The sequence below is a fragment of the Aythya ferina genome, assembly GCF_964211825.1.
Source record: "Aythya ferina genome assembly, chromosome: 2".
In the NCBI taxonomy this organism is placed as follows: domain Eukaryota; kingdom Metazoa; phylum Chordata; class Aves; order Anseriformes; family Anatidae; genus Aythya; species Aythya ferina.
In genome coordinates this window covers 10,170,525-10,195,341 of record NC_140297.1, presented here as the reverse complement: position 1 = coordinate 10,195,341, position 24,817 = coordinate 10,170,525, and the positions used below count along the sequence as shown (strand labels likewise).

Sequence of the window (24,817 nt, the reverse complement as noted above, 5' to 3'; positions counted from 1 at the left end):
TTGCTGTACAGGATTTTGGAACAGAATGCAGATAATGAAAGAAATTCTGATCTGGAAAATGATGTAAACTTGGCCAAGTCACTTCAGCAATATCTTAAATATCTAAATATTCTCTCCCAGTCTGCAGCTACAAATTTATATCCAAGGAAGAAGAACGACAAAGCTTCTGTCAAGGTTGTATTTTTAATATAGTTCCTACATTCTGTGATTTCTGGCTTTCTTTTCCTGTGAACTTTGCTTATTTTTCAATTTTCCCTTCTGTCCTGACACCAGACATTGTTTCTTATTGCCTCCTCCAACTGATTATCATAACTGCACTAACCAAGTTCTCCTCAAATGAGCTGAGTCAGCTTCAACACTGTAAACCACAGATCTCTTCTAATCTGGAACATTTTACCTAAATTAGGGACTGATTCTATGTTAGGAAAGAAAGAGAGTGGGATAAAAGCTGTAGCATCTTCACTGGCTGATCTGAACACCCCCCTGCCCCCCATTACAGCACCTGTAATGCTCCTCTCCGAAGAGCTGACAGAACTAGCCTGTGAATTCTTGGTGTTTATTCCTACTTCTTATTGATCATAAAGGAAGCTTATGGTGACCAATTAAGGTGCAGATTGTATACATAATAAATAAAGCTAGGAAGATAAATCACACCTATTAAATCTTGGGTATTGGCTATGATTTTTTAATTATTATTATTTTTTAAATAATGCCTATTTGAGAACTACAACAATGCTTTCCTTTCCTAGAAAAAATCTATCTGGTTCCAAATGGAGTTTGATAAATTTGTAAAATGTTTAGATGATGTGGATGCATATGACAGGCCCTCACAGTCCTACATCTTTTGCTCAAAAAAAAGCATGTTGGTGAAAAAAAAAAAAAAAAAAAAAAAAAAAAGCATTGATTTAAAGAAATAAACTGCTGTTATGGGGATTCTTCCAAAAAATTGGTATGCGCTGTTTGCATGAATACAGTGTAAATGCAACAACCTTATCTAAAAAATACACTTAAGATTTAGGAAAAAAACAGGTGAAGAAATTATGTCCAAGCCATACTGCTAGCTTTTTCCAAGAACTAACTCAGAAATGTAGAACTTCTGCAGTGTTTCTGCATCAGCAGCTCCCAACAGCAGTGTAAGTTGTATCAACGATTAAATCATGGCACATCTGAAGTGTTGTTCTGTTGAGAAGCTGCAAGTTTCCAGTTTCACTGGTTGGGATGTATAACTAAGCTACGATTCATAGCGTATGTCAATGGGTACTCAGCTGGGGCAGAAGAAACCTGCAGGCAGTGGCAAGGCAGCTTTGGGGATGGATGGCTTACCATCTTTGTGGTGCTTTGCCTCAGCTCTTTACTTGTGGGCACTGACTGCAGTGAAGATGCCCCGCTTTATATCGCTGGCTTTAGGAGAAGAGAAAACTTGCCCAAGAAGTATTTCAGTGGGTCTGGTGCTGTCATGCAAGTTCATAAATAATCCATATGGCTGAGACCTTCTGTGGGGAAGCCTGCTGTGATAACACCACCCACCAACCTTATCGAGTGTTGCCATGGAGATGGGTACTCTGAAGCCTGGGGGAGTGGGATAAAGACGAGGAAATCTGGAAATGAAGCACGTATAGAAGCAAACCATACGCTTCTATTTACTAAGGAGCATTCTAAAGCAGCAGACATTGAGCCAGACATGTTACCTATAATTTAAATTTAAAAAAAGAAGAGAGAGAGGGACAGAGAGGAAAAATATCTTAAAAATCAGCAATAAATCATGAATTTTACATGATCCTGGAGATGTTTTCTTGTCCTTTGCAAATCAAATGTGACTGCTGTTCTTTAAAAAGAAACAAGAGGGACACAGTGTTTGTACCTTGATTCATTGGGTCATTAATGGAATAAGTTTAAACAAAATAGAAGACAAAATGTATTCTACTCCAGGGAGCAGGAAAAATAAAATAAAAATAAATAAATATTTAATGGCTAGAAAAGAGTATGAAGGAAAGTAATTGCAAGAACTGTATTTGATATGGTCATACCACTTGAAGTCGTAAATGACTATCATAAGCATGTTCAACAAAATCTTGATGTCTTGTTTTGTAGTTCACAATGAACATGTGTTACACAGTTGTAGCAAGTTCTTATCTTTTTTAGCTTTCTTGACATATTCTAATTAAAAATAAGGGTAAGACAGAGGTACTTTACCCTACTTAGAATCACAGCTTTTGGGCTGTTGCCCTTCTTACAAAATCATTTTCTTTCAAGTATATATTTACCTCTGTTACTTCAGCCTTGCTGTCGGGGAGCAGGAGATGTAACGCTGCTCTGGTTGCTTTGATACCTTACCTTCTATGAAGTATAGCTGAATCTTGCAGAAATTGAGTGCTTCTAGGCAGACTCCCTGAGTGGGTTCTGTTTTGTTCTGAAACTGTCATCAGAAGACTCCGGACAAGAGTAAAAGAAAGGAAGAGAAGAGACTAAGAGAGTTTAAAAGCATCCAAAAGTTTTATTTAGTATCTTAACTTAAAAATTTTTAATCAGTCTTTATAAACTTTGGGTATTTTCCTACTGTGTTCCACATGCATGTTACCAGAATTAAAGTACAGAATTCACCATTAACAGGCAGAACACGCATACAGTTATGTACAAAGCTGAAAAATGAGCCAGAACAAAACTTAAAACAGGAAACTCTCTTCATATTCCTCTTGTTCAAACAACTGTCAGATAGAGGCTTGATACAACAGTGACAGAAATAACACTGTCAAGCTTAAATCATGTGGTGGAACAAAACCTGTAAGTTTGCCATTTATAGAAAGAGCTCCTTTGAGTGGATTTGGAAGCACTAACTTAGATTTTTATTTTTTTTTTCTCAGTATTTAGACAGTATCTACTGCAGGCTGTAATCTAGCCAGCTGATAATAACTCTGCCAGTGGATAAATAACAGTAAATTGGAAGATTTGGTGAGTTTGTTTCCTGAGGATTACAGTTGTAAAGAACATTTCACTTCAGTTCAGCTGGAAAGAGTTGTTCAGAAAATGAGCACTTGGTGGCATTTGTTACTTAAGCATTAGCTAGTGGGAATTTGGGTTGTTGTTTCTTTTCTCTCTCTCTCTCTTTTTTTTTTTTTTTTTTTTCCACTCCACTTAATGAAGGTTTTACCATTCACAAAATGCTGCATTATCAATCTCTGTGATTTGTTTCTGCTAAACCTGGACTTGGTATGAAAAATAACATATAGCTAGGCACATGCACAGCATGAGAAAGCTTGGCTTCTCTTACCTACTGAGGCAAGAAATCCAAAGGCTTCAGGTGTGTGAATTCTCCTGCTCATCTCTCCAGTTAGAGCAGACCTCTCTTCCATGGAAAACAAACAAGTAAACAAAATACACACAGACACACCCAAGGACAAAACCGAAATAAAAACAAAACAGAACAAAACAAACCAAACAAACAAACAAAAACACTACATTTTATACATTTCTACTGAAACTGAGAAACAGTTTTGCTGGGTTGTAAGGGATAGCACATAGTTGATATCTCTGAAGCCATCCAGCTGTAAAACCAGAGCTCACTTGCGCTGCTGCTGCTGCTGGTAGCCCTGCTGCTGGGCTCTGCGTGAGCAGAACATAGCAGGGGGTGTGTGCGAAGCCTTGAGGAGAACTTAAGTAAAGTAGTTGGAAAAGGAAAAAAAAAAATACGGAAAAAAAAGTTGCCATGTCCACAGTGGCTGTTAGAACAAAGCAAAAAGAGAGGCAGTAAAAACGATCAGGATGGAAACAAATGCTGCTGTTGCCTACTTTTCAGCAACCATTAGCTCAGGCAGTAGGCAGTGATCTCATGTTATATATATATTTTTTTTAAAGTCCAAATGCCTGCAGTTGAATAATTGCATGTGATTTCAATTATACTGCTTTCATCTGATTACGAATAATTTTTTAGTTGTCATAGAAAGAGAAAAGATTTGAAATGTGGTCCAAGAGTATTTAAAAGTCTCAAACCCAGAAAGAGAATAAAAATAACTCAGCTGGACTGGCTTTTTATTTTTATTTTTTTCCTTTTTTTTCCTCGATGTACAGTTTGTACATATTCTTATGCTTTCTGATAGTCTGGCTTTTTAATTTTTTAATACCTCAGGCTGATAAAAGTACACTGCTCTGCTGCCATAACACTGCACAAGCTCTTTTCAAATGCAGCAGCCACATCCACCACCTAAGGACTGTAGGACTAAGAAAGCTGTCTGTTACACTTACACTAATGCTGCATTTCTTGTTGCAGGGGTCTCTGTTTTGTGGTTTAGGTTTTTAAGGATGGAAAAAACAAGTTACTGCTCTTGTTTCTTCAGTCTGACTTGGCTCCGAGGCTTTCAGATGTGGGTCCCACCTGCAGTTTGGGTCTTCCTCAGGCTGCTGTGCTGCTTAGGCCCCAGGACATAGTGTGGAGAGAAAATTGATTAACTCAGAGTCTTTGGGGAATTTCATTCATTTTCTGGAGTTTCCTCTTTGTTTTTTAATTACATGTATTTATTTGCAAGGCGTACTTTGTGTATAAATATTGTGTTTGCAGAAATTTCTGAGTCTCAGGTATTCTTCTAAGTTTTAAAGGACAGTTTGGAAAAAAACAATCTTTATTTTCATCAAAGAAGGTCTTTGAAGAATCATGAAGGGCAAAATGAGAGGATAAAGAGACTGGTTAGTGGCAGTGAGCTATGGCTGGTTGTTAGATCAGCAGTTCAATGGTGCTGAAAGGAGAAAAGGCACAAGTAAATACTCAAGGCAGTCAGCTTGCTGGAATCTTGAAGCTTATGAAGGTTAGGCAGGGTAAATCTTATATTTTGGTCCTTGGCACAAGGAGAAACTTTCCACTCTCCCCTTTCACATTCAGGGAAGAGTACTCATAGCTTTGCTGGGTTGAAAATCGATTGGGTCTTTGTAATTGATCTCCTGAAAGAACTAAGATGTGTAATAATTATTAAAAAGGATTAGTATTTGTTTTAGAAAATCAGAGTGCACAAATGCTGCAAGATATACTCTGAACTTATCTGCAAACAGTGATTATGCTGATTAACTAGTCAGAAATTATGCAGTCATTGCTTATTTTAATCTGGAGCAGTAATTCAGAAAAGCAGGACCCTTATTTGTCTAACATTGATTAAAATACAGTGCTGAATGAAGATTGTCAGGAATTGATTTGATGGCTGACTGTTGAAAAGCAAAAAACCTTTCTGCAGTGTATACATTTAAATTCTGCTTGTATAAATGGTAAAATTAATATTTCATATATGTTGGATTCTGCAAGAAAAATGTAATTCACCCTGTGCATAAACAGTTTAGTAAAAATATCAGTAATAATTGATAGAGTAACTCCCTGAAGCTACAGAATTGCCTGTCTATTGGCATATCTACACAACAACCATTAGAGTAATATTTGAATGTCTCAGAACATTGATGTATTTATTTACTTAATGCCCTTACAAAGTAGGGAAGAACTAATATCCCTATTTCACACACAGATTAGATAGCTTTTCTGAGGTCATGCAGGAGTATTTTGGTAGAGTGTAGACTTAAAGTTAAGCCTCAAATCCCAAATGAGTACTTCATCTGTTGGATCATTTTCCTCTCCATGGCTCTTTTCAGTTAAATAGAAACATTAAGGTCCTCTAACAAACAAACAGATAAAACCCTACAAGAACTGGAGAAGAATTCATTTAACCAAATACTAATGTTTGTGTAAGTGCAAGTCAGCCTAACTTCATTTTATGATCAGTGAAGAGAAAAAGGAATTTCCAAGTTATGCATAACTTGTAATATAAAAATATATATATATCATACATTATAATGGTCTTGCATATTATAATTATACAAATTTCTAAATATATAAAATAAAACATGGTAAATTCCACATCTGCACACATCTGTCAAGGATTTTTTTTTCTTTTTTTTTTTTTTTCTGGGAGGACTGGTACCTGTACTTTCAAGGGTCTAACAGAATCATGGCTAAAAAGCCTAATAAAATTATGTGAAAGCTGTTTGTGCCATACATACAGACTTTAGTGATCTAATGTAACATGTGACTTAATTTTTGAGGTTAATAATTTGGCAAGTGAAGATTCTAGTGCCAGAACCATGCTCTTTGAGTCACAAAGTTAACACCTGGCTTTACCTACAATCTATGGGTTTGTGTACAGTGGGGTGACAGAACTTCCATGACTCACATAGAAATCCTAATCCCTTATCACACAGCTGTCTTATAAAGATTAATAGTTTGTTCAATGATTTGAAGGTGCAAGTGCTATAGAAATGGTATTATAAATGGTGTGTGTCAGGTCTGGGGGCTTATTTATAAAGCCAATTCATTTCTTTCTAGTAACTAATGGGTGAAGCATTGATTGATGGTTTTAAAATCTCAAATACTGACTGGACAATAAGATTTCCTTCTTTTTCAGACCCCTCCCCACCCTTTCAAAAACAACTCTATTTTTCCATGTGTTTAAAGTTTTTGCATTTCTTCGGATAAAGGTAGTCTCTACACTCATATCTCATATGTTGAAGTTATAAATATGTTGAATTGGTGCTAATGTGCTCAACTTTTGGCAGATGAAGATCTTCATGTTTCTATGTAAATCATCTTTAGATAATGAGTTAGCTCAATATACCAGCATATGCCTAGAGAAAATGTGTTTAAACATCTTTCGCTGAAACCTTAAGTAACAGACTTATTGACATATGAGCAAACTGTTCTCATAGAAGGGAGGCTGATAAACCCTGGTATATCTATCGGCACCGATCACCACGCTGCACAATTTCTACCATCCACTAGGGGCTGTTTGTCGCTTTATTGGTTCTTGTTCTAATGTTAGGGAGCTCCTGAATCTGGTAGCTGGAGAGAGCTGAAGGCACTCTGAGGCTGGCAGTCAAACCAGCATGGCACACAGATTAGACAGCTCCTCACCCAGTGCTGTAGAAACTTCATTTTATCCAATAGGATGCAGATTTCTCAGAAACAGAGACAACAACCAGCAGTTACTTATGAAGACTAAAGCCAGCAAGTTCCTCAGCAGCACAAGAAATGACAACTAATGATAAGAATTATTCATGCAGGAGAGTCTGCTAGAGAAGGCTGAAGGGTAGGCGTGCAGCTAAGAACATCCCAAAGGAGACCAAGAATGGCTGGGAACATTTGTGACTTAAAAGTGAATTTTTTAAATAGTTACTTATACATGAAAGAATGCAGTGTAGTTATCCTATGTTTTCTCTTTTATTTTGGAGGTTGTTTTGTTTAAAAATGGTAGAATAAACTGCTCACAATCAAATCTCTGTCAACTGAAATTGTAGTAGATAAGTGTAGATAAGTGTAGATTATTGAATGCTATACAGTCAGGCCCCAGACAGTTCTGTTACATTGCAGTTTCACAACCAGAATTAGGAAGCAAAGTCATCACTTGTTTTGACCAAAGGAGATTCTGAGAAGTCCTTTTGCTTGATCAGGCTTTTGGCATTGCAAACTACAGGATGTTAATTAACAATCTTTGCCATCTTTACTTCTCTGATGTAGTCCTTAAATAGTTTCAAAGCTGTTATAATTCTCAGGGAGAAAATATGAGATAGCTACAGAAAATTATTAGTGAAATAATAGATCATATGAGATGACCGTAATAGCCCCTGTTGCCTTAAGCTTGTGAATCTGTCAGAAGACCATGGGCCTGGTACTGTACCATTGCTGCAGGAGGCACTGGCTTGGCCTCTTTAGTGGAATCTGGATTATATATTCATCTTCCTAGTTTTTTTTTTTTTATTTCCCCCCCCCCAGTGATTTCTTGCATGATATAATATCACTCTCTACTCTATGCAAAAAGGCCATTATCAGTTGGTAGAAAAGGCTTTTGTTCCACTATTTCTCAGAAAATTGAATTTTTTCATTGGGCTTGCCTGTTATTTTCAGACAAACCTAACAATGAACTTGGTGCAGTGTGTAACATCGTGTCTACAGCACACACAGGTTTGTAAAGCAAAGATTTCCCCTTCAGCTAGCTTGAAGCCTGCTAAGGTATCCTCCTGACAGTGCAGCACTGCCTGGGAACAGTGAAGAATTAAACCTTTGTTAGTGTGGGGCTGTGCAAGACTGGCTGCTTTAGCAGTGATGCTGTAAAGAGATGGCTACTGCTTACTCAGCTCCATCCCAAGGACTTTTGCACTGTGATCCACTCCACAACACTAATACAGCCCTCATATTTCATTGTTGGCTGAATTTCTCTCAAGGCAAAGGTAAATGGAGGTGTATGAATTCGCAGCTCACACTTTGGTCTAGCAATCGGCTGGTTCTGTTGTGCTGCAGGTGAGATTGGGGTTCACATGAGTACGTGCAAGTTCTCATGTAGCAGGTTGAAATGAGGCAAGTGTGTGTGGTTTGCAAAGTACTTAGACTGCTTCTGACAGAAAAAGCTAAACTCCTTTCCCTCCACACAGTGAGTTAAGTATGAGATCATTTTATTTTTAGTAGCCCTTGGAAACTTTTATTTTAACTCACTGTTGATGAAGGAAGGCCTGGTGCTAGTGTTTGTTGTGTTTTCTAATTTTAGGGAGTGTAATGTCACTATCTCACATAGACACAGTAAATAAAACAATGTGGGTGGAGTCATAGTCCAACCAAATTTATGTGGCAGCAAACATGAATTAATATCTGAAAAAAACAAACAAACAAAAAAAACCAACCAACTAACCAACCAACAACAACAGAAAACAAAGAGAAAAGGCTAAATGAAATTGAGGGAGGGACATATTTTCCTACTGCATTCCTATATAATTTTTGTTAGCCTATTTCCCTCTAACATTGAGCAGATGTATTCTCAAGAAATGAACCATTTTGTCATAAATTTAATTCCATTCCTTCTGCTCTTGGGCCAGACATTCAAATCTGTCTGCTCCTTGGTGGATAAATTGCATAGTATTTATCTGTGCCTTGTGATGTATGTATCTCATCCTTCCCCCTTTTATTTTATTTCTTGAAAAACAAAAAGTATAGTTCATAGACTTGCAGAATGCATTTGCAAGGTGTAATTTAATGTGCCCTTCTGTGAACTTTCATACAGAAAATGTCAGTTACCTACATACCTAAACTACAGAAGACATTGCCCTAACAATTCTATCTTCAGAAAGGTTAGTGTGTTGTGGGTTTTTTTTGATAATGTGTGAATTATTGAGATAACTTATTTGAAAGGTGGTGAACAAGAGGAAAATCTTTTGCAGATGGAGAAATATTTTTTTTAAATGAGTATTTTAGCAATTCAGAGTATTTTTTAAAGATGTTATATCAATGACATGAGATAATTGAACAGTACCTTATCTGTTTAAAAAATTGTTCGTCATAATAATAGGGAATTATATACTAACCTTACTCTGTATAAACCAGTTTTATACTTAGTAGAGTATTTTTTAGTAGTTCTGCAATTTTGTAGTTCTACACTCTTGTAGTCTAGGGCTGCAGTTATCCATTGCTGCGTTTTTATGTATCTTGCACATTTCTGTTGGCACATACATTTTTGGTGCTGTTTTCTTTGAGCTGGTGAGGAGCAAGGAAGGCTTTAAGGAAGTTTTTTTTTTTTTTGTCATCCAAGTTAAAGTTAAGGATTGCCATACAGCTGTGAGAGAACCTTAATTAAGTCAGTCTAAGCTACATCAGACGGGCTGGTAACTGAGTGCACTGGGAAGACAGCTGAGCTGTCGATGCTAGGCTTTAATTAGAACTTCTAATATTTTATCCTTTGCTGCCCAAAGTGTGACCTGTCAAGCTGCCGAGACGCTGCCCCTTCTTGACAGAGGTGCAGCTCTGAACCCAGGACTGGCTCTTACTTATATGCAATTTGTATACAATCACTCGGTGTTGCATTTTCTTTCTAGATGTGCTTGTCTGCAAGAGCAGAAAATCATAGATCTGTTACTGTTAAAGGGTATTTAGACTTGTTAAATAGCTCATCAAAAGCCAGCCCAAATCACCTGACCCTAATCTTTCAGAAGTGGTTGAGAGTGTCGAGCAGTTATGCTCTCCCTAGGATTTGGTTTATTGTTAAATCCTTAAATGCAAAAGAGGAGGCTGTACATCAGAGAGCGATCCAAATCAGGGTATAGTTACACGAGATAGATCAAACTGATATAATGTCTTTCCCTGGCTGAAGACATCCTCTCCCCCTGTCATGTTTCTCTCTTTCCATATTCTCCCTGCCCTAGTCCCCAAAAGGTCCTCTGAAAGATAGCAAGGTAGGGAGCATGGAGGTAGGGAAGGGTGACAGGGTGCACGTGTCTGCAGAGCGCTTGGTGTCTGTGTCTGCTTTGTGTTGTCCTCTGCACTTCCTCCTGGGTGGTGTCATTAAGAGTTAATTACCCCATGCAAAGACCCATGGACACTGAGACAGAAATATGCTTGACTAGTAATTTTTCACATCCAGGATTTGCCATTAAGTATGTAGATAGCATTCAACTTGTATTCTGACAACTGGCTCCCCCCTTGGTGTTGAGCAGAGCCATGCGTTGCCTGCAGCTGGGGCACTGAACCAGAGCCACAGTGCTGCTGTTTGATACAGGTCCCGGGGGACATCAAAATATTTCACACACACGGCTGCTTGATCTCTAACGCTATATTCTTTGACACTGTCTTACTCTAGTCCAATTTCTTGGCATTAACAAAACATGCTATGCTATGTTACAGCAAAAGTCAAAAGCCTTGTGTTGGTGGATCACAGGCCAAAGAAGCCAAATGCCTTTTTTTTTTTTTTTTTTTTTTTTTGGTAATAAAAGTTTCATGAGCCATAAATACACAAATTATGATATGGAATCATGGATTGAACCTCTTCAGTCACTTCTCAGGGGGAGGATAACCCTTGAGGGCATTCTAAAATCAACTATCTGTTATCAGAAGAAATGCATTGTTCAGATGGAGAGAAAAATTGCTGTCCATAAATAAGGAACTAGATAAAATATAAAGTATTTTATTCATTTCTGGAATAGTTTCATGACCTTATATATTTTGCCTTTAAAAACTCTAATAGGAAATATATAAATAATGAATTTTCTATCTGAATTCTACTAATTTCTCTCCTCTGGTGTGCAGTTTTTGCATTTCTGTGGATGTATATCACAGGTTTCTGTCCCAAACCATTCTGCTGTCAGTGCAGAGACACGAGAGATCTGCTATAACTCATAGAACTGAGAGTTGAAATTATTACTATCTGAAGTTTCCCAGGCTGTCGTGTGGTTTGTATGACCATTTGACCAACCAAAACAAACAAACAAACAAACAAACAACAAAAAAAAAAACACAGCAGAGATGGTAAAACTAGTTTCTTAAAAAGATAAAATCCTGCCTCCAGGCTGCAATCATTAAAAAACAAATGATTTTAGGATTAAATTATAGTATATGTAACACTAATAAAAGTTTTCTTAAGGTTTAAAGTGGTTATGGGGCATTTATAATTTGTCCTCAAAATTAAATTTCTTCAACAAAAAGTAGTACATGAAAACAACAGATATTGTCTTGCAATTTTGGATTTTCTTTTGGTACATCTTTGAAAATCTGAAACTGAGTATAGAAAACTTTAGTGGCAGCCCACTCTTACCACCTTTTTTTTTTTTTTTTTTTTTTTTTCCCAGCATTTATTCAAATTAAAATGTGTCTTTAGGGTAATTGAACCATCTTACACATTTCTGTTTAATTTGCTGAGTTGTTTTACTTAAATATAATCAAGGAGTTCAAAATCTATTTAATGGCCGCTTTTACGTTTCTTTATACTTTCAAAGGACATCCTGATTACAAATTTAATTTAGTGAAAAAATGAACAATTTCATTTAAAATAGAACAAAGTATCTTTTATATACAACATTTTTTTTTACATTTTCTCAGTGTTCTTTAAAAAATGTCATTTTCATTTTTTCTTGCTAGGTTTTGGTAAGTAATTAAGAAAAAAAAGTTATTCTCTGAAGTCTAGTGAAATACAAAGGAGAATTGCTTTTACCGAATTGTCTTTGTCCAACTGAATACAAAAAGTGGATACACAGTTAACATCAAGTTTGAATATTATCTTTCTCTCTCTAATCTCTGTCTCTTACTTTGTAATAATCTAACAAATTGTTTTGCAAAATTTTTACCAAAGTGATAGTGCCTCTTTGCAAACTTAACAGTTTAAGGGTTGCAATCTGTGTACACATTACAGATTCTAATTCTTGTTTTCCCAATCAGTAAAACACATAGGGTTGTGCCTGTGATTCCTGCATAACAATAACAGTTACAAAGCAATACTGACCCAGGCCTTTATTTCTACCTTCTACTCTCTCTAGAGCTACATCTATAATGATCCTATTAGGTACTACATGATGCAAAAACCCAAAGAAAGAGCACCTCCTTTGGCCCACACATCAACATCCCATCAACAGTACGCTGAAAATCCCCATGGGAGAACCTTCAACCAGCCTCAGCCAGACAAGTTCTCATCAGAGCCAGAAGTGGGGCTTGACCAAAAAACTCTGATGGCTGCGCTGCATACGTACATCACTCAGAACTTGTCAGCACAAAGCAATGATAAAAGCTCTCACAGCAGGACTAAAGGGTCTCACATTTATGCTGGTAGATTCTACTCTTCTCCAGTCAGCCCTTTTGATGGAACTTTTGCCAAAGGAAAAGCAGAAGATTTCAAAATGAAGAAACCGTTCCAGACAAAGCCTGCGTCTGGAGTGCTGGGGCCAACCTCTGAGAAGCTGAATCATAAATCTGCTTCCCAGGATGAACCAAAGGACCCTCTGAGTGTAGTGGATGGTAAAGTTGATATTTATCTATTTTAATGTACCTGATGTTTCCCTCATGTTCACTGAGCATTTTTGAAATATATATATACAGTTATTCAGATACATCTCTTGCTATTGACATATTTATATCTTTCTACCATAATACTGAGAATACTAATGTTCCCCATCCTAACTACTCTTTTCCTGCAAACATCTACCCACATTCTTCAACCCACCTTCCATATGCATGCAGAAATATATGGCACTTGGTAAGCCGTAGCATTTATGTAACTCATTATATTTTCAAAGCATTTTACAAACAACACATAATTATGGGTATATCTTTGCTGTCACATCTGTTCTTATGCATGCATCCCACACTATATATAGGTAATATAGAAATGCCTAGTTTTGTTAATTTTTTCCGTGTCTAACTAGAAATTCAAGGACCATGGGTAAAATTCAGTTAGACACAGAAATTAACACTGACATAAATTTTGGCACAGAACATAGAACAAAGGGGAGGAATCTCTCAGTTATGTGGCTATGTGGACAAACAGTAATCCAAACAGCTAGGTTTATAGTAAGATGTGGCTGGACAATCTATAATGACCAACCCATTTGCTGAATTTGCATCTTTTTTATTTTTTGCTAATGCTACTTAACTATGACAACATCCTGATTTCTTTTGTATGTGATAGTTTGACAGATATTTAAATGAACATGGAGCGTAACATCTCATAGGATGCTGTGAAGCATTTTAAGTGCTGCTTTGCAATGCAAGGTGGATTTTCATGTCATGGCTGTGGATCAAGAAGAGTTTAGAAAAAAAACCTCTCATTCACTTCATTTTTTCTCTAAACTAACCTAACTATTGATGTTATTCCAGTGGTCAAAAATGCCTGAAAAATGATAGAATTTTTTCTCAGCCATTGCCAAGCAGTTACATATGTTACACTGTAGTTAACAGTACTCCAATGAATTTAGTGATATATGAGTTTTTGTTTTGTTTTGTTTTGTTTTTGAGTTGCCTCTGTAGTTAGTATCCTCCATAAAGTTTAAGGTTCTTTGATTTGTGGGTATGGTTCTCCTTTTCTTTTCTTTTTCTTTCTTTTCTTTTCTCTTTTCTTTTCTTTTCTTTTCTTTTCTTTTCTTTTCTTTTCTTTTCTTTTCTTTTCTTTTCTTTTCTTTTCTTTTCTTTTCTTCTCTTCTCTTCTCTTCTCTTCTCTTCTCTTCTCTTCTCTTCTCTTCTCTTCTCTTCTCTTCTCTTCTCTTCTCTTCTCTTCTCTTCTCTTCTCTTTTTCAGTTTGATTGTTTTTATTTTTATTTGTTTTAATTTTGAAATCAACAAAACCAGAACACACAAAAACATCAAAGTTGCAGCAGAGAAAAGATAATGCTTGCAATCTAACGGATGCTCAGGAGTGAAAGCATTCTTGGTATGGTGCCCAGAGATAATAGGTTTCAAAGAACGAACTATAATGTAAAATCAAATCCAGGTGGCACTGTAAGTCTCTTGCACAGGTTAGACAATTTTGTTGCTAGACTCAAAACAAACTAGGCACATGCTGGTTTCATTATCCTCCAGCTGTTCCACTTCACCTTTCCTGGTAGGAGCCAACTGGGAAAAAAATGCTTAACACTTAGAGGGAATAACATGTTTCACAATTCATTGGGTTGTGCTGCTTTGACTTCACATACATAACGTGCCCTGTAGGAACTTCTTCTGTTGCATTAGCTTTTAAATGTTGCATAGATATAAAATTCTGATCATTTGAGTAGGAAATAATATGGATTCCTTTGTATTTTTGAGCCACTTAATAGTCTCTTAAGGAAGCAGTGAGGACAGATAACATTGTCTTCATGGTCTGAAGTGCTGTCTGTTGGAATGATGATGGTTTGGATTCACATTTGCCAGGCTGACTTTAAGATCACTTTCTGCTTTTAGTCTTTCTCCAGTCTCTCTGGTGCTTCAGGATTTTTGTGTATTTGTCGTTTGTTTCTCTCTTACATTATCTAAACCACAGAACTGTTCAAAAACTGGAAAGTATGCAGGGCGGTCACATGACCTCAGTTCTCTGCTGCATCTAATACAGGATTAGACAAAGTAAATTAACTGGCAGAACAATCCAGAAGGTACTGAGCAGATTAACACTGAGAATCGTGGTGGAACAGTGGCAGGTAAATTAGCTAACAAGGCACCCTGAGGGAGGAATACAAGAGAAGAAAATGTGGAACTACTTTTTATCAGATTTGGAAACTATTACTTCTAGGAGTAGCGTGATATGTGTGGGTGCTGCCTTTGTAGTCACAGTGCAATAGGGGAATCATTAATATGCTTTCTGCACCAGCAGTATTTAGAATTTGCCTCAGTTTTAAGTGATTTGTTCTAGTCTACTCATTTTCAGTGCATTAAATATTACAGAATATATCTCTCTCCATTGCTTTGTTAAGGTCACAAAATTAGTAATTCAGATGTTTTATGGAACACAAATATTTGTGTATGTTCTCTGTCTTGCAGATCTGTCTTGTCTGGGTGATTCTCAACTGCTGAGGACAGCTGATATGTGGTGTTATGATGGGTTAGAAAGGGACAGTCCACCATGTGGGACTACTCATCCTGAGGAGGAAGGGATGCATTATGATTTCAGTAAAGTTACTGTTGCCACACCACTTGTTGTTGAGCAAACTGGCTTTGGCAGTTGCATCAGTGGTGTATGGAGCATGATTTATGTGCTCTACGATAAAAAGCTGTTTTCCCTTGCTAAGCTGCTATTGTTATCTACTAGGGGGAATTCAACTGGTGAAACTGATATTAAAATTTATATCATCTATGATATATGTGCTTTTAAGGTCATCACAGTTCCATAGTAACTACGGAACACAGTGTGCCTCCTTCAATTCAGAAGCTGGAGCTAAAGCAGAAATGTATCTGTATTGCAGTATAAGTCCTGTGAAACATGGCTGAGCATTGCTGACTCTTTTTCAAAGTGGTTTGAGGGAGAGTATAAAGGCATATGAGTATACAGGCATATGTGTATTCAAGTACATGTGCTCTTTAACTGCTGTCCCATTGCAGTATCACACTGCTTTTTGATCTTTCTATAACAATATTTTCTGATTTTAGGAAATTCATAATAATTCTTTTAAATTACCCAAGAGTGTTTTTTAATAGATGCATTTATATTTATTTGTGTATCAGCCTTGTCCAATCATTTGCTAATGATCTGCAAGAATAAACAAATTTTTAAACAAGATTTGTCTTAAAATATTGATATAATGGCCAGAACCTAGCTTGAATAAAACTTGACAGGCAAATGCAGGAGTGAGTTATTTTTCTGAGACTCAAAACTTACTTTCTGCTTGGAAACCCCACATTGCTGATTTTTCAAATCAGAATTACGAGCTTCTTTAGACTTGAGTCTCTTACAGAATACCTGTACTTTGAACTGGCTTGTTTATCTTGAATGAATGTACATAGTTTATACAACTTTTACTCAATGACATTGGCTTTCATTGTGTTCTGTTTGCTCAGATTTGCTGGAAACGTCTCCCTATGCATTTTACTAAAAATTTTATAGTATTACTAAACACTGAAGTACTTCAATTGTTTAAACACATGTATGTGTTTTTGAAAGTTTTTCATAAATTTAATTTCTAGGTAAAATGTTTACTAATAGCTTGGAAGCCACAGAACCAGATCGACATTTTTCTCAATGTGTTATGGCTAGAAAACAGGGATTCTAATGCAACAGGAAAGAAATGTGGTTTTTGTTCTGAAGCTGAACAAATCAAAAATGCTTCAAAAAGGTGAGGGACCCTAAAGCTGTCAGAATCATTCAATAGTTAGGAAACACATCTGGCTTGTGGGAAACTCACGTATGGAGCTCTAATCAGATGTTTTGGGTATGTTTGTGTATGAAGAAAATGACATGAATGAATGATGGGTTTTCTTAGAAGTCTCTCACTCTTGGCATAGACATTTTGCATGTCCATACCACATTTTCAAAGGAGTTCAGAAATACAGAGGTAGATCCTTCATCTGCACTAAATATGGTCATTAACAATTCTAAATATTATTGCAGATGTTTTCAAAAACCTTCAAAATTTAATTCATAGATTTTTAACTGCTATACATCATGGCTTATTCATATTAATGGATAAATGGATACAAGCTCTTTAAAAACACAGTCACTGAAATCATGGTGGTTTTCATTCTTTTGTAGATGCAGTGATGTCAGGTAATCAAAGAGTGTTCCAAGAATACTTTTTCCTACTGTGATGTGCCCTGCAACGTGTCTTTATACATTTAGTTGAAAAGTTTTAGTTTTGATTTTGAACTGACATGTATTCTGTCTTTTCTTTGCTGACTTTATTAGCTCTGCTTCAATAATTTAGGTTTTTCTGTCATGTTATTGGTTGATAGTTCTATAAAACATAAGAACACAAGTGATACCTAAGCAGAAACAAAACTTCTGTAGTAATCTGGCAGTGCTGGTATATCCTACAGCTTAATTTCCTGCATTTCTGCTATGCACCCTTTCCTAATGACCATCTTCTAAACAGCTGGTGTGTTTCTTGAAAAAGTTTCTTGAATTCAGTTTGATCAGGTCTGGTGAAAACTGTTTTTTGCAGTTTAGATCAATTTTATTTTGCAGATTGTCTTTCTAAATTAAAGCATTTAGTCATTATGTATGTACTGTATTTTGTTATATAGGGGATGGATAGAGTACAATAAAAAGTAGAAAGGAAAATATTCAGCATTTGCTGTTAGCTTCCACCAAATTTTAGTCCTAAGCATCTTGGCCTGTAGAGTTTGACACAGATTAAGTCTTTGATTCTCATTACTGAATACTTGTTTTCTTGCACAAAATACTCTACTATTTCAGCGTGGTACCATAATCTCTGTTGGCTGTCACAGTCTGACAAAACTTTATTAACAGTCACACTTAGGTGTGTTTAAAACTGGATGTTTCTATGATTCTAACACTGTGGGATCAAAACAAAACCAAACCAAACCAAACCAAAAAAACAAAACAAAACAAAACAGATGTGTCCAACATCTCATCCTCTTTTCCCAATGACAATTAATCACAGATGTCCTGCTGCCTATTCCCTGGAGCAGAAGAGCCGCTTACTACTTCTTCTTTCCTAGTGCTATGAGAAGCAAAACGTTTTCTTTAACCCATCTGATAATATTTTCCCCTTTATCAGGTTGAACTTCAGGAAAAATTTCTTTGCTGTGAGGGTGGTCAGACACTGGAACAGCATTCCTAGAGAGGTGGCTGATGCCCCAAGTTTTTCAGCATTCAGGATGCATTTGGATAATGTCCTCAATACTATGCTTTAACGTTTGGTTAACTTTGGTCAAGCAGTTGAGCCACATGATCTTTGTAGGTCCCTCATAAGTGAACTTTGAAAAAAAAAGACAGTCTTCGTTAAGGAAAAGATACCTTTCAGAAAAGAATGAAAGATACAGATACAAGCACATATACTTCTTGTATGCAGCTAAATCTTGTGCTTATGTTGTTTTGTGATCCAGAAACACTTATTAAAGGTGTATTGAAGGACCTAGAGAAACACCAAGTGAATGTGGAGAATCTCAGCTCAACAGAACTGGATGAGATTGCTGATACTATTGCCAATGCAATTCAGACTGCTGGTATTCAGGAAGAAACAGAAGAGAGTGCTGGAAAAAATGGAGAAGAAAAAATGGAAGCACAAATGAAGACAGGAGATGCTCAAGGAAGAACAGAAATCCATAATGCATTAACGGAAAGCAATGTTAACATACCAGGTATTAATTCTGAGAATTAAGTGCAGCAAAAGATAGCTATCCTAATTTTCCTTTCATTCATATTAGTGCTAGACTTTTTCTTAATTGTTTTTAAAGAAGACAGAAGGGAACATTTTTGTATTTTTCCCCAAAGGCTACAAAATGTTAGCTTTGTTGTTTTCTTTTTACAGCATATTGTTTATTTACCTAAAATACATCTTTTTTGTGAACCCTTGGCCTTCAAGCTTCACAAACAAGATAAACCTACACACTCAATTATATTGAAAGACAAATTGCTTTATGCTGTGTGTTCTAATTTTCCATTCTTGAAAATGAGATGTTTAAGCAAAATGATAATGAAAAATGATTATATTCCAAGAATGTGTTTCAAAATATGTGGAAAAAAAATAATTGCATTTTACAGATAATAATTCCTTAATATACCACAATTATTTTGCAGAAGAAAGTCTTAGACAGGTACACATAGAAAACAACTTGTTCCTTTTCAAGCTTAGGAAACTAAAAAGGTTATTATGGTTATTTGCTTCTGTCAGAACACATATTTTCATGTTGATACAAATCCAGGAGCCACAGTATTTACCATCCATGAGCAGATTCCAGAATGGTCCTTAAGTTACCATTTATCCATTGTCTACTTTAGGAATGTTACGATATCTAGGACACCTAAAAACATATGATATTAGTGACAAACAGTGATTTTAAACTAGTCTTTTTTTTCCAGTCAAAAGTAGGAGAATTATTACAATGGTGATATATTTAAAGCCTTACTTATGAGGGATACTCTGGTTATTTTAATTGCCAATTCTGTTTGTAGATTAAAATGAGCAGTCTTGAGGGCTTGTCCTGACTCATGCTGGGAGAAATGAATAAGTCTTAGTTCATAAACCAAAGAGCCAGCATTATTTGACTGAGGTTAATGATGTGACCGCATATCATCACTGTAGTTAAACTGTAACACAGTTTTGGTAGAAAATAGTACGTAGAAATAGCTCTTTTTCATGACCAAAATATGTGTGAGGGGTGTATATGTTTCTTTTTTCTTTAATGACCCATTCAGCCAGCTAAAATAATTATTTTTCTTAGATATTGATAAACTGATATGAAGATCAGACACTTAATTAGCAAAATAACACCATTAGATTGGCTCTTGAAGTACCCCGTCTATTGATCTTGCATTAATTGGCTATCAAAGTGGGGTTAGAATAACAATACTGAATTATACAGTGCTCTTTACTTTGCCCTTTCAGCTTTGATGTCTTAATGTTTAAATTGCATGAAAAGGCCACTGCTACAAATAAAACAGCCTATAAGCAGTGTTTGTTTCACATATGATGTTTTCCCTTCATAACTATGTATTTGTGCTTTTCACATCTTACAGACAATGGATTGCATGAAGCCAGTGCCAGAACTGATCAAGAGGTAGAGTACCAGTATTTTAAAACACAAGTATTCCATGTCAGAATATTAGGTCTATATACATTGAAAGTCAAAAACACACTTTTGAATCATAAGACTGGTTTTATATCTTGTGCGGGTATAATTCAGTATCACAGCATAAAGAGATTGTTGTTGATACATTGAAATATTAGATGAAGATTTTTCTAAACCTTAACCAAGACAGGTGTTGCAGTTTAAAGAAAAAATCAAGTCCTGTTTTGCCTTTCTTTCAGTTGTAAATACTCAGAGTTTATAAGAGATCCCAAAGTTCAGACAAATTCAGACTTCTCCCCTGGTTAGTAAATTTTGAGTATTGAGGTGTTCTATTAAGAACACCCTACTTTCCCCTGTCATTTGGTTTCTGGTTCTGGGGAATGTAAGTGACATTGCTCAGATAATTTCTGGTTTTGAGAGGCAGATGAGTAAACACTGGAGTAAACATGAAGGCACACACATATGGGAGGGTTCAAAATTCCCTCCCCTTGCGTGGTATCTATCATTCTTCAGTTTTTCACTTTATAATTAATTCTTCCAAATTGTTGAGTATCAGAGATATTTACAAAGGTTTAGGCATTAAAACCAATTCCCCAGGTAGTAACATCAGATTTAGGATAGCTGTGTCCCCTCCCAGTCTCTAGTGCACCCCCAGCCTCCTCGCTGGCAGGGCAGCACAAGAAACTGAAGAATCCTTGGCTCTGTGTGAGTGCTGCTCTGCAACAACTAAAGCGTTGGTGGGTTATCACCATTATTTTCATTAGAATTCCAAAGCACAGCATCATACAAGCCTCTACGAAGAAAATTAACTCTGTCCCAAGCCAAAACCATGACAATTCCTCCTGAGCTTTGAATCATACCCTATAGGCTTATGTCCTATAATCAGCCATTTCCAAGGTCTATTTATCTTTCTTTTTCTGCGTTGCACAGAGATCTCAAAGAGACATTTTTAAAAACTGAAGTGAAAGTTTTCCTGCTATATCCTCTATCAAAAATTAAAACTGCAAGAATCAAAATAGGTAAACCCTCTCCTGTTCACAGTAAAATCTCTTCAATAGCTGCCCATCTACCAAGCAAGGAAAACACACAGGTGGGCAAATTGGCAGGAGATTTAACCACCCACATGAAATTATTTTTAGGGATGAAGTGCTGCATTCACCATTGATTTATAGAGGATCCTATGTGTAGATTTCTTGATGACAGTTTGAATAGTGGATGTGACAGAAAAGAATGTATTGTGACGCAGAGCACAAAGTGCCCATAAACCATCATCTCATCTCAAATGTTTGGCTGCAACAAATTTTTGTGTAATGAAACTAGCTAACGAGTTGTTCCAGGCATGTGTTTTGACATTTACTCATTTGCTTATTGTTTAAGGGTATGAGACAGATTTTCTCAGGGATTATATTTGTAACTTAGTGGATCACTCACAAAGATTTTCTCACAACAGTTTCTGGATATGAATAAGTGAAATATAATTTGTCACATAATTACATGTGTTTTCCTTTATATGTTTATTATATTTCCTTTCCTGTGTTATGACTTCTGAGACCCAAAAGAGATATGCATGTTTCCAGTTCCAACACTTTTGCAAATATTCATGGATATTTCTAGTATTTCTCCTTTTCATCAACCTATTTGATAACAAACTTCCACTCTTATCGACACTTAAACACACACTCATGAAAATGAACACTATGAAAAATTTCATCAGCATTTTTTTCTAGCTGTTCAAGACAAAGAAAGGGCTATCAAGATTCTGTGATATTTGAAGAAGGAAATACCTATTAATAGAATTTCTTCACCTACTGAACAGTGGCATAATTTAATGTTCTTTTATTATTACTGAATAAATATTGTGTTATTGCATAGTTTTGCAGAATATAGAAATTAAGAAAATGACCATAAGTCATCTGTAAGGATAGACACTATCATATTAGTGTGAATTTGAAGGATTATATCCAGGTTCGGTTCATTATAACACGTGTTTAGTTTTATAAATAATAATATTCTTTTAATACAGGAGAACACTTCAAAACTAGTTAAGATATTGAAAGAGAATGCAATACCTGAAAATATGCCTAAAGATGTAATACCTGAAGAATCTACCAAGTCAGAAACCAAAAAATCTGAAGACACTGACTCTGCTTCTTCAGAAGAAATAAATGTGGGTGTGGAAAATGTAAAAAGCGAGACTTTCTCCAGGGAGCTGACATCTGAAAAGAGCACCGAATCTGACTCCAAAGACCCGAATGAGACCCACTACTGGATTAAGAATGCTTTGATGCAGGATGGAAACTCCTATGAACAGCCTCAGAAAAATGCAGGACAAGGTTTACAGCTTGAAGTGAAGTCTACCGAGGAGAAAGAATATGGCTATATTGTGACAGTGAAAGAGTAAGTATAGCAGCCAATTTGAATGGCATTTTTAGCTGGATAAAAGATAAAGTCATTGCACATAATGAAATATGAATGCACAAGCAGAAAATGCCACAGGCTTGATTTTTAATACATCTGAAACTGTTTGCAACTGGTTCTGTACTTTGATGAAAATATAAGAAAACAGTTCTAGTTTTTTACAGTTGCCTTTCTTCCAGTGTGGAAGATATTTAGTTTGTAGGTCTTTTGCTTAGACCTCACTCTATCTTCTCATGTTCCAGTGACCTTCCAATATGTCAGTAAGTGTGCTTATGGTTAGGATGTGGGCTTTAAATATTTGACTTGAAAGTAGCCTAAATATCAAGGCCTGAGTCATTCTTTGAAAAAAAAAAAAAAAAAGACACACAATAATAAAGTACAATATTTTCTGTGTGGTTTCCTTTTTATCTGAAAATAACACAAATAGGAATCCAAACATCACATATGCAGCTAGTTTAGAAAGAAAGACCTAATGATTTCAGGTCATGTCACTAATGAATTTGACATTTAATACCATACTTTCAAAAGGCATCTTTTTTTCCCCTAGTGATACACAGTTTGTTATAGGAGCATTTGAGAGTTTAGAACACTGTGAGCATTTTTACATCCTCATCCCCCTGTAAGAATAATGTTATATTTACTTGATTATCCATCCTAACACTTCGGTGTGAGAAATAAGGAATTTCTAGGATGACCTTACAATATCTGCCCAGCATTTCAAGAAACTGAGACAGAAACTTTTGTAGCCTGGATAGATTCTTTTGGCCTATTAAAATTTATTAATGGGATTGAAGGCAGCAGGATTGTGGAATGTTCTTGTTTTGACCACACTGTGTTGCTTTGAAATGCTTGTGGCATTTTCCAAGGGGCTACACTTGAAAAAGATGGGATCACACACACACACACACACACACACACAAAGGATGACGTTTTGGGGAAGAGTTTTTATGTAATGCATGGAGAGACAGACAGTAGAGAGTGAAAGCTGAGGCTCGGCAGCATGCAAACATCAGAGAGAGAGCTAGAGATAGACAGAGGCTTGGCAAAAAGTAGGGAACAAAGACCTGCTCTCAGAGATAATGGAAGGAATATATTTCATAAGGACTCTGAGGTAACCCTTCAGAAAATAAAAGTTATCAGAATTTGAAATCCTGAAGGCAAGGGTTCAACTTACAAGGACACAGAAGGAGGGAGAGTTATGTTAGCAGATGCTTGAATTGCTATTATGTCTCATTCTGACTTTTAGTTTTACCATTTTAGTATGAAATTTAATTCAATTCCCTTTTAAATAAACCCAATTCTAGAAAGAATCTTTTGGGAATTTTGGAGTATGTGCTCTAAGGGAAGTCCCAAATGATTTGTCCTCCTCTCATACTTCTGTTAGTTTTTCTGTGTGTCAATAGCCATTGTTGATCACTTAATCAAGTGCTTTGGATTTAATTAACCAGTGTAAGTTGCTTTTTCAATTACCATTTTCTGTTGTTTTCATGTAACGTGTTCAGCCTCTTTGACTTCTTCCTGCTGGAACCCCTAGCCCCACCAATCATTCTCAAAAACCTCCTTATGGAGAAAGCTTGTTTTTAATCATAGAATCACAGAACCATAGGTGATCCTGTTCAGCAGGTGGGTTGGACTAGATGATCTTCAAAGGTCCCTTCCAACCTTGGCTATTCTGTGATTCTGTTAAACATAGAATGGCTGGGGTTAGAAGGGACCTTAAAGACCATCTAACTCCAACTCCCCTGCCATAGACAGGGATGCCACCTACTAGATCAGGTTTGCTAAGGCTTCATCCAGCATGGCGTTGAACACCTCCAGGAATGGGGCACCCACAGCTTCTCTGGGCAGCCTTACTACCCTTACAGTGAAAAATTTCCTCCTAATGTCTAATCTAAATCTATCCTCTTTTAGTTTAAGACCATCTCCCCTTGTCTTATTATTATTTACCTGTGTAAAGAGCCCTTCTCCATCCTTTTTATAAGACCTCTTTAATTACTGAAAGGCTGCAAAGAGGTCTCCCTGGAGCTTTCTTTTCTCCAGGCTGAACATCCCCAGCTATCTCAGCCTTCCTTCACAGGAGAGGTGCTCCAGCCCTCTGATCATCAATTAACATGTTTATTCAAACTACAGATAATTAACAGATTATACTTCTAGTCTTTTGTTTACGTCATATCTTGGTCCATCAGGTAGGTTGCCAGTGGGGCACTCAGGAATCTCCTTCTGAATTTTTGAGACCAGGTTACCAGAAATTGATGGGAGACCCTAGTTCCCTAGTTTAACCACATCTCTTGTGTCCTGCATATGAATGCTACTTGAAGCAGTAGAATTTCTTTCTCTCTCTCTCTCTTTTTTTTTTTTTTTTTTTTTTTTTTCCCGCCATCTCAGTGCTATTTCTCCCAAGGCCTTTAAACTCAC

General features: G+C 36.4%; 1 protein-coding gene across 3 annotated transcripts in view; it reads left to right on the top strand.

Annotated features, from left to right (window-relative positions):
• Window positions 1–24,817, top strand: part of PTPRN2 (protein tyrosine phosphatase receptor type N2) — a 649,793-nt gene that overhangs the window by 230,544 nt on the left and 394,432 nt on the right. For all 3 annotated transcript variants that reach the window (XM_084509497.1, XM_084509495.1, XM_084509496.1), the window contains exons 5-9: window positions 12–174; window positions 12,313–12,787; window positions 18,299–18,553; window positions 19,932–19,972; window positions 22,008–22,381. In XM_084509497.1, coding sequence (XP_084365623.1) covers window positions 12–174; window positions 12,313–12,787; window positions 18,299–18,553; window positions 19,932–19,972; window positions 22,008–22,381 — 1,308 coding nt within the window. The remainder of the gene's footprint in view (window positions 1–11; window positions 175–12,312; window positions 12,788–18,298; window positions 18,554–19,931; window positions 19,973–22,007; window positions 22,382–24,817) is intronic.